Source organism: Aquarana catesbeiana, linkage group LG11 (genome assembly GCF_042186555.1).
Source record: "Aquarana catesbeiana isolate 2022-GZ linkage group LG11, ASM4218655v1, whole genome shotgun sequence".
Classification (NCBI taxonomy): Eukaryota; Metazoa; Chordata; class Amphibia; order Anura; family Ranidae; genus Aquarana; species Aquarana catesbeiana.
This window is the reverse complement of record NC_133334.1, coordinates 81,904,522-81,917,919: the sequence shown is the minus strand read 5'-3', so window position 1 is coordinate 81,917,919 and position 13,398 is coordinate 81,904,522. Positions and strand designations below refer to the sequence as shown.

At 41.1% G+C, this 13,398-nt stretch overlaps 1 protein-coding gene across 2 annotated transcripts in view; it reads left to right on the top strand.

Moving 5' to 3' along the window:
- Positions 1-12,571, top strand: part of INCENP (inner centromere protein) — a 58,387-nt gene extending 45,816 nt beyond the window's left edge. For both annotated transcript variants that reach the window (XM_073604603.1, XM_073604604.1), the window contains exons 15-18: positions 10,543-10,654; positions 11,004-11,168; positions 11,268-11,424; positions 12,201-12,571. In XM_073604603.1, coding sequence (XP_073460704.1) covers positions 10,543-10,654; positions 11,004-11,168; positions 11,268-11,424; positions 12,201-12,415 — 649 coding nt within the window. In that variant the 3' untranslated portion in view covers positions 12,416-12,571. The remainder of the gene's footprint in view (positions 1-10,542; positions 10,655-11,003; positions 11,169-11,267; positions 11,425-12,200) is intronic.
- The last annotated feature ends 827 nt before the right edge of the window (positions 12,572-13,398 follow it).

Here is a 13,398-nt window from a genome sequence, read left to right as displayed (position 1 = left end):
CCTGTGGAATCGGTTCTCACTGATTTATGCATTCCCTCCTATTCTGCCTGCGTCCATGACTTCTTCGCAGGATAAAGCAGTAAGGGAAGTCCGTGATTCTTGTGGCCTCCAGCGGGGCCCAGGAAATCTTGGTGTACAGAGATCGTAAAGATAGCAGTAGGGGACCCATGGACCCTACCGCCACGGCCAGACCTTCTCTCGCAAGGTCTGGTATTCCATCCTACTTTATAAACACTAAATTTAACAGTTTGGCTATTGAGACTCACACGCTAAAGAAATGTGGGCTGTGTCAGGTTCAGTGGTTTCTACCTTGGGTTAATGTAAGGGAGCCGGCCTCCACAATTATAGATTATGGAATCTAGGAAGTATATATCTCCTGGTGTGAAACCAGGGGTTGCACCCCAGGAAATAACTCAAAGGTAGAATCCTTGACTTTCTGCAGATGGGGTGAGAAATAAAGCTGGCCTTGAGTGCTTTCTAAGGACAGGCCTTGGCCTTTATCGGTATTATTTCGACCACTTGCTTCGCATTCTTTGGTTCGTAACTTTATTCAGGGGTAACACGGCTTAATCTCCGGTTAGGTCACCCCTGAACCCTTGGGACTTGAATTTTAGTTTTTGTCGGCATTACAAAACAGCCTTTTTTGGGGCCGATACGACATATTCCCTTGGTCCTTTTTTCCAAGGAAACAATTTTTTTTTTCTGGTAACCATATCTGCTGCAAGAAGGGTATCAGAATTGGCTGCTCTGTCTTGTAAAGAGCCATATTATTATTATTATTATTATTATTATTATTATTATTCACAAGGATAAGGTAGTATTGCGTCCTCATCCTAACTTTTTACCAAAGGTAGTATCAGGTTTTTATCTAAACCAGGATATTGTGCTACCTTCATTTTTTCCAGAACCTTGTTCTATGCTAGAAAAATCACTACATTCTTTTGATGTGGTGAGAGCAGTTAAAGTCTACTTAAAGGCGACTGCTCAGATTTGGAAAACGGATGTTTTGTTCGTGTTGCCTGAAGGTCCTAAAAGGACAGGCAGCATCGAAATCTACTGTTTCTAAATGGACTCGACAAGTAATCGTTCAAGCTTATGGTTTTAAAGAGGTTGTTTCTACCCTCTCAAATCAAAGGGCACTCCTCTAGGGCTGTTAGTGCTTCGTAGCAGTGCATCACCAAGCCTCCATGGCTCAAATCTGCTAGACCACAACTTGGTCTTCAATCCATATATTTACCAGATACTATTAGGTGGATGTAAAAAGACAAGACAGGAGGATGTCGCCTTTGGGTGCAGTGTACTGCAGGCAGCAGGATAAGTCCTCTGATCTCATGGTGCCCTACTTTGGTTGTGTCTCCCTGCCCTCAGTTAGCATTGCTCTGGGACATCCCACATAGTAATGACTATGGCTCTGTGTCCCGTGATGTACGATTAAAGAAAATAGGATTTTTGTAACAGCTTACCTGTAAAATCCTTTTCTTTTGAAGTACATCACGGGACACAGAGGTCCTGCCCTTTCTAGTATACACGTGTATTGCTTTGCTACAAAACTGGGGCACTCCCGGTATGGGAGGGGTTATATAGGATGTCAACTTCCTGTTTAGGGTGTGCCAGTGTCCAGTACCTGAAGGTGGACTATATAACCCACATAGTTATTACTCTGTGTCCCGTGATGTACTTCAAAAGAAAAGGATTTTACAGGTAGACTGTTATAAAAAAACTTTTTTTTTTTGTTTTTTTTGTTTTTTTTTTTGTTTGCAAAGATTTCAAACAACTTCTTTCACATTGTCATTATGAGGTATTTGTGTAGTTTTGAGGAAAATAATGAATTTAATCAATTTTGGAATAAGGCTGTAACATAACAAAATGTAGGAAAAAATGAAGCACTGTGAATACTTTCTGGATTCACTGTACATATAAAGGAGCCTAGACTTGGGCATCCTTATCCTTTTAGGCTCCTTGTACACTGGACTTAAAAAAAAAATGTTGATTCTACATGCGTTTGACGTTTTTTTTTTTTTTTTCTCCTGCCTCTAGAAGCACTTCTATTGTGTTCTATGTGTCTTTGCACATTATCACTACTACAGGCGTTTTCTGTCAGGGACGTTCAGAGGCAGGAAAAAAAAACCCTTCTCTATCGCGTTTTCTGGAGTAGTTTAGGAGCTGTCAGTCTCTCCTAAACTCGTCTTATCTCTTCTGAATGTCAAGTTTCAACGCTTTTTTTTTTACTAAAAAAAAAGTGTGTTGTCACTTTACATAATTTCCTGGCTTTTGCAGAGGGCGTGTAGTGCAAAAAAACGCCTATAAAGGAAATACTCTCGACTCCCAGACTCGCCTAAACTTTGTACAATATGCTTTCAATTTATGCCACCTTTTTAAAAACGAATGAGAAAAATAATGCAGCGCTAAACATAAAAAACAGGATTGGGTGACCCGCACAATGTGACTAACACCCGTGCAGCATGATGATGTATGATCAAGTGTAAAACAACAATAATGGAAACAAAACAATTGCAATGTTATAGTGAGTCCATGGCCAAATCAATGACCAATAACGTGGACATGATGTTCATATATTGTTCACCTTTGTTGGACATTTATAAGTGTTAGATGAATAAAAAGGTTCTTAAAGGTGCTACGTGGTTCACAGAAGTGATGTTCCAGTGCTCAATATCCACAGCCAAAAAATATATAGAGCAAATACGCTTACCGGAACAGGTGGACACGTTTTGCCATATGGCTAGGTGTCATACAGGCTTGAGGATCGATCAATCCAAATAGGTGCTTTAGTGAAGAGGCGTATATGGCAGGTTCCACTGGTTCCTTCGCAACAAAGGTAAGCGACCTGAAGACAGCAGATGTTCAAAGTCCAGTTACAGGTACTTCTCCAACAGGTGTATATCGGGAAGATACACCCTTTCCATAGCCACCATAGGGACCTAGTTAATCCATATCTGCGGCAAGGCAAGGTACTTTTGTGCCCAAAGTGAATCTTGAAAATGTGCCCCTATGGAGAGAGTGTCTTTCAAACAGCTGCTTCTGTCTTCTGCCCTCTGCTAAAGCAGTGTGGAGGAGGGGGGAGAAAAAACAGCTGATCTGAGAGATAGCAGTAGCCGGCTATAGCGTGCAAATAGTTTCTTTCAGCATGAGGGCCGCTTCAGTCTGATCCCAAGATCCGTGGTGAACAGCACTTGGAGGGGACTATAGTTGTAGGGTCCCGGTAGCTGATCTCCTAGTGTTTTGTCGATATCGCCAAGCACCACAGCCATACGGCGTTACACAGTGGACAACACTAGCTGCATGCAGTTAAACCGAGACATTCCGCAAGTCAGTTCGGCTTGATGTATAGGTAGTGAGGTTGTAAAGTCTCAGACAGGATCACAGCTGGGAAGGGCGTGGAGAATCACAGGGTCAGGGTCAGGAGTGCGCAGACCACGCTTTTCCCCATATGAAGCGGCTGGCTATGGTGGACTTAAGAAGAGGCGCCAAGATTGCCACCTGAGAAGAGGAGGATCAGGGCCACTCTGTGCAATACCACTGCACAAGGCAGGTAAGTATAACACGTTTTAATAAAAAAAAAATCTGTAATAGTGGAATTGAAAGAAAATGCCCCCTTTCCGATACCTGTAGGAAAACTGTTTGGTAAACTAAAGATTCCATAGACTTCCCTGCTATACAGAATCTCAATGCCATCTTTTTAAAGGGCCTCTTGCATTCTTCAATTCTCATCCATAGAGGAACACAGGAACCTTTTGTGTTATTCCTGCCACCTATAGGAGGAATTGACACTCTTTAACTTTAAACCAGCCCGAGATATTCCCTCCTACAACCAGCAAGCCAGTGTTTGGTTTTTTTTTGTTTTTTTTTTTTTTGTTTGTTTTTTGCTAGTGTCCTAGGAGCGCTGATGGGAAGTCTAACCTATTGTTACTATATAGGTAGATTGATAGATCCATGCAAAAGATTTAGGCAGGTGTGAAAAAAAAAATATTTTAAGAATACTTTCAGAAATAAGTTTTATTTTTTTTTATCGGTTAACAAAATTGAAACTAAAGGAACAAAGGAGAAATCCAAATCAATTCAATATTTGGTGTGACCACCCATTGCCTTTTTAAAACGGCATCAATTCTTCTAGGTACATTTGCACAGTTTTTGAAGGACCTTGGTAGGTAGTTAAAACATCTTGAACTAACCACAGATCTTCTGTGGATGTAGGCTGCCTCAAATCCTCTTTTCTCTTCATGTAATCCCAGACAGATGTTGATCATTACTTCCAGGACTCCTTGTTCTTTATGCTGAAGATGGTTCTTAATGGCATTGGCTGTATTTTTGCGGTCATCCTGCTGCAGAATAAATGAGGCAAATCTCACTCCACCCTGATGGTATGGCGTGATGGTAAAGTGCCTGTATTTCTCAGCCTTGAGGATTCAGTTGATCCTGACCAAATCTGCATTTGCAGAAATGCAGCCCCAAACTTGCAAGGTACCTCCATGCTTCCCTGTTGCCTGCAGGCACTCATTGTACCGGTCTCCAGTCCTTCATGAACAAACTGCCTCCTGCTACAGCCAAATATTTCACATTTTGGCTCATCAGTCCAGAGCACCTGCTGCCATTTTTCTGCTTCCTATGTTTTCGTGCATAGGACATGGAAACAAGGTTAAGTGATTCAACCATGCAGGAGTTTTCAAAAACTGCAAGTTTTTATATAGAAGAATTAATGCTTTTTTGAAGGCAATTGATGGTCCCACCAAATATTGAATTGATTTGGATTTTTCTTCTGTTTTCCTTCTGTCCTTTTCATTGATAATAAAAAAAAAAAAAAAAAAAAAAAAAATCTATTCTTGAAAGCATTCTTTACAGCATTTTTTTCACATCTGCCTAAAACCTCAACACAGTCTGTGTGTGTCTGTCAGGTGTGGCTTTCTTCTGACCTCTTGGCTGATGACTTTACCACAGTCATTGTGCGTGGCTTTATGGCCCAAATCACCCAGTTACTAGCAGACTCTGACCGTAGAGGTTACAAGTACACTCTTGTGCCTTACCCCTGTGGATTCTGCAGTGCTCTTATGCCCCGTACACACGGTCGGAATTTCCGACAGAAAAAGTCTGATGGGAACTTTTGGTCGGATATTCCGACCATGTGTATGCCCCATCGGACTTTTTCTGTCGGCATTTCCGACGGACTTAGAGAACGTGTTCTAAATTTTTCCGTCGAAAATGCCGACGGAGGTTATCCCGTTGGCCAGTCCAACCGTGTGTACACGGCATTAGACATCAGTTTGCCTCTGAGAAGTTGTAGACTTTTGCCATTACTTCCAAATTAAGAGACTGTTTCCGCACTTACTGGTGCGGTACGCAACACTTTGACACTAGAGAATCAGCTTGTTGCTTTTACAAGTACTATTTCCACTGACTGGCTTCTGGAGGTTTCCCATCTCCTTTCCCGCATGACTCTCCCATCAGTATGTTTAGATGACCATGTGATTAAAAGTTTTTGCCTGCAAAATCCACCATGTCTGTCATCACCACCCTTAACAGAGGGACTTCTGGCTTTTGTGAACATCAGACACTAACCTACGTGTCCCCATCTTTCCAGCGCACTCGTGTTTCCTATGCTTTGCTGCTGGTTCTCTGCACTCTTAGTTCCTGGACCTGCCATTCGACCTCTGGTCTGCAACTTGAGTGTTCACCAAGTTGTTAACAGCTGTATTAACTCTGATATGCTCTTGTTGTATCCCCATTATAAGATAATTAGAGGACTCCCCTTTTTGAGGTAAAAGTTTATGCAGTCTCTGTTGGACAATGTATCTTTGACTGTTCAGACATGACAACAGTTTGGCTGGTACCTGAACCTTCAGAAATCAATGCCAGAGGAGACTTATTTTGGAATGTTTGGTCAAGTGATCAAACAGTCATATGAATCTCTACTTTTCCATGAGTTCTGGGTCTGATGGTAGCTCATTTGTGAGTTTCACTCCAGGCCCTTACAAAGCCATATTCTGTCATGGACAGACCAACTTGTTTGACACTGAGTACCAGGTTGTCCTTGACCTGATTTCTCAGGAGCCTGGCTCTGGAATGGGAAGTCTTTTCTTCCCATCCTTTGTAAGAACCACATGACAGATGCTAGCCTGTTGGACTGGGCAGGAGACTTGGGTAGCCCGCAGTGCAGGGAAGTTGGTCGTCGGAATTCCATCTTCTGCTCAACAGCCTGGAGTTTTGCGAAGTCTGGACCAATGCAGCATTAATCCATCCTAAAGGAGAGTCGCTAAATTCAGAATAAGACCGGAAAAACAGTGGTATAACTCGGCCATCAGGAAAGTGGTGAGCATCCGTTTCTCAACCACTGCTGCTTTCAGAAAGACAGGCTGACTGTCTTCTCATATGGCCCCTTAAGGGGTGCAACAGCTTCTAGTTCCACCATCTCTAGGTGAAGTTTATAGGCCATCAATTCTGGTGGTGCTTGGACTTTTTGGCTTCAGACAGCTGTTTCCCCAAATATGCAAGGCTGCCACCTAGTCCTCTGTTCACATATTCCCTAAGTTCTACTAGATGGCAGCTTTGGGAGTCCAACAGGTGGCTTTAAACTGTAGGTGGTCCCCAGTTCTGTGAGTGGTTGGTGTGGTTTTTTTTTTTTTTTTTTTTTTTTTTCCCTGCCTGTTGAAGTTTGCTGTGGTGTTCATCCCTCAGCTGGACTACTTTTGGACGTCCTAAAAATGGAAGACTTATGTGTCCCTCAATGGAAGAGAAACTGGATTTTTGTACCTACAATAAAAACCTGTGTGGAGTGTTTGTGTTTTTTTTTTTTCGCTGTTAAATTCTCTTCTTCTAGAACCCAGCTTCTTGTGTTCCTCCGAAAGGATTTTATGCTGTGTCCAAAAATTGTATTTTCCCCTAAAGAAAACATAATTTTTCAACAACCTGTAAATACACTATTCTAGCATGTAAGGTGTAATATAAACTTTACCTATGCTTTTTCCTCCTTTCTGCATCACAAGTTCAAAGTAGAGCTAAAGACGGAACTTAATTTTGGATAGTGTAAGGGAGGATTAAAACTGTCGGATTATCCCATGGCCAAAGCAGGAAGTGAGTAAGTAGTTTGAAAAATAGGGAATTGCTCATCACCAGAACTAGTGTCTGCATTGCCAGATTTCTCCTCTATTCCTGTTCTGGGGGGACCTCCAAAACTTTGGATTTTCATTTACTTTCACTTTTGGTGATAGTAAGTGGGATAATTAGAGTGTGAATCTCACCGAGTGCAGACAGCAACAAAACTTTGACAGGTGTTTTAACCTCCCTGGCGGGCTGATTATGTCAGTATTTTTAAATGTGAAAGCGGTACATTGTTTTGCATGGAAATTTTGTTTTATACTGTAGGCCTGTAAATCTTAGGAATGTCTTAAATCTGTCTAAACAAGAGTCTAGTAGACATCCCAGGTATGATAAAGTTTGAAATAGATGTCTTGCGAGCTACCAATGAAGAGTGTCCAAAGAATGTTTTAAACATAAGAGAACCAATCCACAGCTGCTAAGCATATTCACACTTCCATAATCTGTGTATAAAATATTAAAAATAAACAAATGCAGAGCTATGTGTGAGTCATATCACATGGTGGTGCATTTGTTTTGTTTTTTATATAGTTTCACACCCAAAATAATAAATATAAAAAAACATAATTTGATTCAGTGTAATCAAACCAAAAACACTGAGGGTCGGTTCACACTAGGACGACTTGGGATCCAACTTGTAAGCCCTCAAGTCGCCCCAAGTCGCTTTACTGTGAGATTTGCATTACAGTGAATGAGAGCGTCTTAATTGACACTACTGAAGTTGCTCCGACTTCAGAGCGTACTACTTGTACTACTTGGATCCGACTTCTAGGCGACCTGTACCCATAGAATTCAATGGAAGTCGCCTCCAAGTCGGATCTCCATCTATATTGAAGCGACTTTACCGTTAAAAAAAATTAGTTTGCCCAGGCAAACCCCTCCCTCCCAGAGAGCTGATTATTCTGTGATTGGCCACAGCCAAAGTCGCCTGTCCTGGAGGCGACTTGAAGTCGCGTTGTAAATTGCTTAAAGTCGCGCTGAAGTCGAGTTGAAGCCACGTTGAAGTCGCCTTGCAGAGTCGCGCTGAAGTCGTATTGCCCCTGTGTGAATCGAGCCTGAGGGTGCAATATTACTAGTCACTGCATATTGGTTTAGTATATATACCGGGTATGAAAAATTTTGAAACCTGGGACTGCACAAAGTCCAACGTCACAATCGGGACAATGGAACTTTTTTTTTTTTTCTTTCCACTGTCATGCTTCGAGCAGCAAACCACGCACATCCTTGTAGGTGCTGACTTTTTCTCTGTTGGTGGGATGTAGTCCATGAAGTGATGACCAGGGTTGACAACGCCAACAGCACGAAGTCCAGCTCTATTCACAGCCATTGATGGTGTTTCGTGGTTTACAGAGATACGTTTGGCAACTTTCCAAATGAAGTAGGAATAAATCGCAGGCTTGTCACTTTTTTGAGCAGTATGTAGGCATTCCACAAGCATTACTCAATAAGCCAGATTATCTTCTTGTAGTTATTTTTTTGCTGTTTCCTCATTGCTGGGTAGAATGTCATTGCTTGGTCTGCTCTGTGGACACCTCCCTTGGTGTTATTGTAGTCTTATTAATTGTGACTTTATGATTTCTTTCCCACCTTTCGTGCGTATCATAGCAGTGGAGGTGTTGTGAACTGTACGCATTAGGTACACCTCTTTCTTGTCACGCCATCGCAGTGCCATTTTGCCTTTCTGCCAGGCAACCGTTTCTCCAGTCTTCAGCTTCTTATTGGCAAACATTGGCGGCGTGTCGCACCGGTTAGCCCTAAGGGTTCCATAGACATCTGTTTTGATTTGCAGAAGAAACCCATAAAGTTCAGGAGACTTATAAAAGTTGTTACGCAATAGCCCTGATTTTAGCAATGGTTCAATGAGTGAAAGGACTGAAAATGTTGCCATTCCATAGTTGCTGTATTTTGGATTGATTTTTTTGTTCCTTTTCCAGTGTAATAGGACAATTCCAAATGTAGCCCGTTGACAATTCACATAGCATGTAGGATTTTACGCCAAATCGTGCTCTTTGATACAATGTATTGTGCCAAGCTGAGCCTTCCCTTGTAGGTCATCACTTTCATCTATGCTGATCTCTCTTTGTGGCACATGGCTCCGGTAGAAATTCTTTAGAATCATTTGAGATACTTCTAAAATTTTCTTTAGTTTTGGAGCAGTACGAGTAGTTTCATTAAATCCATTTTTTTTTAAATGTAAATATTTCATGATCAGAGAATCTGTACTCTGACATGACCATGCCAAAGAATGGAGTGGCAGGTAATTTATTAGTTGTCCAATACCACTTCTGCAGGATTTTCCCCACCACTCCCTGAAGTATTATAAGGCCCAGAAATTTCCAAATGTCATCTTTGGTCACTGGTTCCCACTTTCTGCTTCTTGGAAACTTCTGATGCGTAGTAGCTACTGGTTTGTCTCGGTAACTATTTCTCGATCACCTCATCGGTCAGAAGTTAAGTATGCCAAGGGGTTGTCGTGTTCAATGTCTACTTTCATACCAGATGCTCCAGTAAGTGTAAATTGTGGGGGTGCTGCCTGATCCATACCCGTCAATAGAGCACCAAGTTGGCATATCATTGAGCTCAGTTGCAGAGTTGTCGCTGTTGTCACTTTCAGTGTCTGACGAATTACCCCACTAATTACTTTCGCTCAATTCTGCAAGTGATTCTAATTCTCTATCGCTGTTTTCTAACTAGTCTAAAACCTCTTTTGACCTAAAGGGATGCTTTTTGGATGCCATGGACGTTCTCAGGTTTCCAGGCATAAAGAACAGTAAAAGTGCAGGCAGGGCACTGGACAGAGCGCTAGGGACAAAATTGAGGTGAAATGGTTTGATACAGTAATGTAATCCTACAATGTATTGTGTGTTATGTTTTGAATTTCCTGCTGGCTCTGCCCCCCATGCGGTGCTCACAGGGAACAGAACCCGGTCGACAGATGCATCACCAGGAGGACTCGGCCGGAGGACATTGGGGGATCATAGGGACATGGTAAGTAACAATAGAGGGATACTATGGCGTAACCCTGAGTGTGGCTCAGGGTTACCACTTTTGGTACTGAAAATTAACCCAGAGCCAGGGAGGTTAATCTCTCTCCACTTTATCCAAAGCTAAAGTTTTTTTGCCTTTAGTAATATTGGCATCCTGCTGTGAAGGGTTGGAATATTGTGTGTTGTGAATCACAATGGGGGTTAATTTACTAAAATTGGACAGTGCAAAATCTGGTGCATCTCTGCATAGGAACCAATCCGCTTTCAGTTTTTTTTTTTGTTTTTGTTTTTTTGTCAAAGCTGAATTGAACAAGCTGAAGTTAAAAGCTGATTGGCTACCATGTACTACTGTACCAGATTTAGACTTCTGTAGTTTTAGTAAATCGACCCCATTTTGATTTTCTTTTTTTTCTTTTTTTAAGATTTAAAAAACAAATTGATATTTCAGGGAAAGGGAGCGACTAGAGCGTGAAAGGGCTCTTCAGCTGCAAAAAGAACTTGAAAGGGCAGCACTGGACAGAGAGCAACAGCGCAAGGAGGCTGAAGAACGCAAGAAGAGAGTGAGTTGATATTCTACTTTGTAGCATTCTAATTTGTTTCAGAATACTTCAGAGCAATAGCATAGTTTGAGAAGTCTGTACTATTACAGTGAGGTGTGTGTGTGTGGCATTGTTGGTGAGAAGTTTGTGGCAATCAATTATATCTACTGCTGGTGGAACAAACATGATGGACTTTGTATGGTGTTCCTTTTTATAATCCAAAAACCTACAGTAGAGCCAGAGTTTGAGACTGACTGCATATTGTGAGCTCCACTGATGTGAATTCTCTCTATATAGCTATGTAATTATCAATAAGATAAATGCATTCACATACAAGTATGACGAAAACCTGCTATATGTGCAATTTCAGGAGCAGCAGGAAAGGCTAGAACAGGAGAGGTTACGTAAAGAAATGGAGGCAAAGAGACGCCAAGAACTAGAGGCACAGAGGCTGCGTGAGGAGCAGGAGAGAATCACTAAGGAGCAGATGTTGGCCGCCAACACTCCAGTGCTAAATGTCACTGTAGAAATGCAGGTAAGGTAGTTTAAACAGGGACATTGGAACAGGAAAGGTATTTTGTGTCTTGCTGCCTATTTGCTAAGACTGTGGGTAAATGGTTCCCTGTGTTTTCAGAACTCTTCCTCCTGCGAATCTTATGACATGACTCCTAAAGGATACAAACCCCACCCACCTAAATTCAATCCAGATGATTACGGCATGGACTTAAACAGTGATGACTCCACAGATGATGACAGCAAGCCTCGCAAGCCTGTCCCAACTTGGGCATGTGGTGAGTGTCTTATCACCCTAGAGGTGACTTCACATGCCTGCAGTGTCCTATAATCTCACTGCTACATTGAGAATAGGAGAGACTATAATCGGCCTAAAATCTGGGACTTATAGCAGTTGACGTTTACCTGTCCCATCCTTTTTTATGCACGTTGCTAGTGGGGCAGTCTATTGTATGTATGTGCTTTTCTCTGATAAAAATGCTATTTCAGGTTGCTACTAATGCTGGTTATGAGACTAAGCATGTTCATTTGGCTATGGTTTTGACATGAGGAACACCACTTTTTGATCGTGCCTCTTAGCAGTGATCACCTTTTTATGTTTTTTGTTTTGTTTTTGTTTGTTTTTTTTTTACTCCACATAACCTGAAACAGGGAGAGTAATGCAATTGTCTGTAAGCTCCATCATATGGCACCTTACACTATTGTTTTAGTTTGAATGTTCATTCCCCATCAGTATTAAAGTAATTGTAAACTATCACCTTGTAAAACAGCCCATTCAGTTTAAGGCTGATCAGTGGAGGAGAGCAGGCTTAGTTTCCAGAGAGAACTGACCCTGCTGTGCTCTCCTGATTGTTGTGGTCAGTTTTTAATTGGAAAGCAAAGGGACTAGCAGGATTACCAGGGATTTCGCATAAATGAAGCAATACAAAGAGAACAGGTTACTTTCTCATACAAGTACATGCTACAGCAGGCACATATCAGGAATATGAAGTGTTGGGGTAACAAATGCTTTAAGTAATGCCTATGTATTCCTTCCTTTAATTTTTGTCCACAGGAAACGAGTTTGCTCAAGCCGTGCACCAACAGTACTATCGCCCCATAAATCTCGACAAAATATTTGGCACAATTGACAGCCCAAAACTGGAGGACTTGTTTTATAAGAAAAAGCCCCGCTACTACAAGCGCACTAGCTCTGCAGTATGGCACTCACCACCACTAAACAGCAACAGGCAGCATCTTGCTGTGGGCTACAGTCTGAAGAAATTCTAAGCAATGGCACTGCAGGCTTTGCAGCCCATATCCCAGACTACTGCACACTGCTCCATACCTGTCTGTTTTATCTGTAATATTTTTAAACTGGTTACCTTTATATATTTGTATGGTAGGGATGTCTTGTTATAAAAATAAAGATTCTTTAAAGATTTAGTTCATTTTCTGCATTGTATAACTGCAGGGTGTTGCAAATGTTCTTGTGCAAGGTAAGTTTAGAGAAGAGATGGTGATTTTGAAAGGTATTGACTGGCTTTGTCTAAGTAGAAATGTTATTACTGAGGTAGCTATTACATTGGTGATTTTATTTGTGTCCATGCTTATGACATCTAAAAACCATTGGCTGGTCCAGTTCATTGAAGTGTGAGTGTGTAATTCCATTTCCAGCAGCTATTCTGTATGTTTGTTTTTTTTTTTTTAAACTGAAATATATATATATATATGTATGTATGTTTGTACTTGTCTGGTTAATTTATACACAAATGGGTACTGACTGTATGAAAGGATAGCAGTTTTCACTACATTAATGACATGGAAGGACTGCAGAATCTTTATTTTGCAACCATAATGAAGAATGTTATGTTAGCAAACATGCCACCAGGCTTGGTGTAGTGTGTGACCAAAGTACTTCATAAAATGTACTTCACTTTTGCCTTTTATTCCTAAAAACAAAATACAAATTTCTTTAGAAAAAAGCCAGAGATTTTATGTACTGCCTTTTTGGAGAGTTTTATGCTATAGTTCTTTTTTTTTTTTTTTTTTTTTTTTTTTTTCCTACTTGGTAGAGCTGCACGATTCTGGCTTTTTTTTGCTTAGAAGATAGATAACGATTCTCACGGCGTAACCTCTTTCACATTAGACAAAATAATTGGGCTAACTTTACTGTTTTTTTTTTTGTTTTTTTTTTTTGTTTTTTTATTCGTTGAAGTGTATTACTCCAAAAAAATTGCGTTTGAAAGACCACTGTGCAAATACAGTGTGAC